General features: G+C 37.6%; 1 protein-coding gene across 1 annotated transcript; it reads right to left on the minus strand.

Annotated features, from left to right (window-relative positions):
- Nucleotides 1-220: 220 nt before the first annotated feature.
- On the minus strand, nucleotides 221-604 carry LOC133039213 (uncharacterized). Its single transcript, XM_061118052.1, has one exon. The coding sequence runs from the start codon at nucleotides 602-604 to the stop codon at nucleotides 221-223; it is 384 nt and encodes a 127-aa protein (XP_060974035.1).
- Nucleotides 605-1,086: the final 482 nt, after the last annotated feature.

Below are 1,086 nucleotides of genomic sequence, written 5' to 3' on the forward strand. Positions count from 1 at the left end.
GTGGTCCTACAATCAAATTTTCAAATGTCTGAAGGTTGTTGATCAACCCGTGGAAGTCAAACTCCAACTTGTTCATGACATAATTTGATGTAAAAGGCAGAAAAGCTGGAGTCAAATTATTCAAGATCAAACTCACTTGAGTTGTCTGATCTATAACAACTCCATGATTCTCAACCTCTTGGAAGTAACTAGTCATCTGGAGCAGGTGATCACGCACATTCTAATGAGATTTCATCCGTGCATTGATAAAATTCTTAGTTGCCTCAAAGCGAGCTTGAATTGACGCTATCCCAAACAGTTCAGTCAACTGGTTCATGATATCTGCAGCCGTGAGAGTATTGGCAAACCTTGTTTTCAAGGTGTCAACCATGCTTGACAGCATAAAGTATCGAGCTTTATTGTTAGCATTTTGCCAACGCTCAAACTTTTCCTTGACTGCCTTGGTCGCATTCTCACTTGGCTGCTCAGGAGCCTCTTCAATTAACATAAACAGGGCATTTTCACCAATGAGAGCAATATTAATGTTCTCTCTCCATTTGACAAAGTTAGCTCCAGAGAGCTTGTTGTCAGTCAACAGTGACACCATGGGGTTGTTCATAGTCATATTGGGTACTACAAATATCAATAAATTGAAATCAACTAAGGTTTAATACAAAATCATACACATTCAGAAATTATTAAGCACTTAACAAGTAGAAATGACAAGTGAAAATACTAAAGCATACAATTCTAGATAATTTCCAAGGTTTCCAACAAACTGATACCAGTGTCCCGTTTATGCGAGAGTCAAAGATATCATTCATTGAATAGAGTAGTCAGCTCATCTAAAAGGCAAACATTCTAGCAACCTTTTATTCGATCAAGATGAGAATCCAGCGTTATCCCGTTTAGGCGAGAGTCAAGGCGATTCTATCTTATGAGCTTCCACCATTGTTTCATACTTTTGTAAGTCTTACTCCTAGTAGCCACCATTAGGGTGATCGTTACTAAGAATAAAATACTTACAAATAATACTTATCTTTCGAGATTTTACGGCGTTAAATTGCTAATGAACGTTGACAATTCCTTTGTTTGTCATTTTCCAGT

The sequence above is a fragment of the Cannabis sativa genome, chromosome 6 (genome assembly GCF_029168945.1).
Source record: "Cannabis sativa cultivar Pink pepper isolate KNU-18-1 chromosome 6, ASM2916894v1, whole genome shotgun sequence".
In the NCBI taxonomy this organism is placed as follows: domain Eukaryota; kingdom Viridiplantae; phylum Streptophyta; class Magnoliopsida; order Rosales; family Cannabaceae; genus Cannabis; species Cannabis sativa.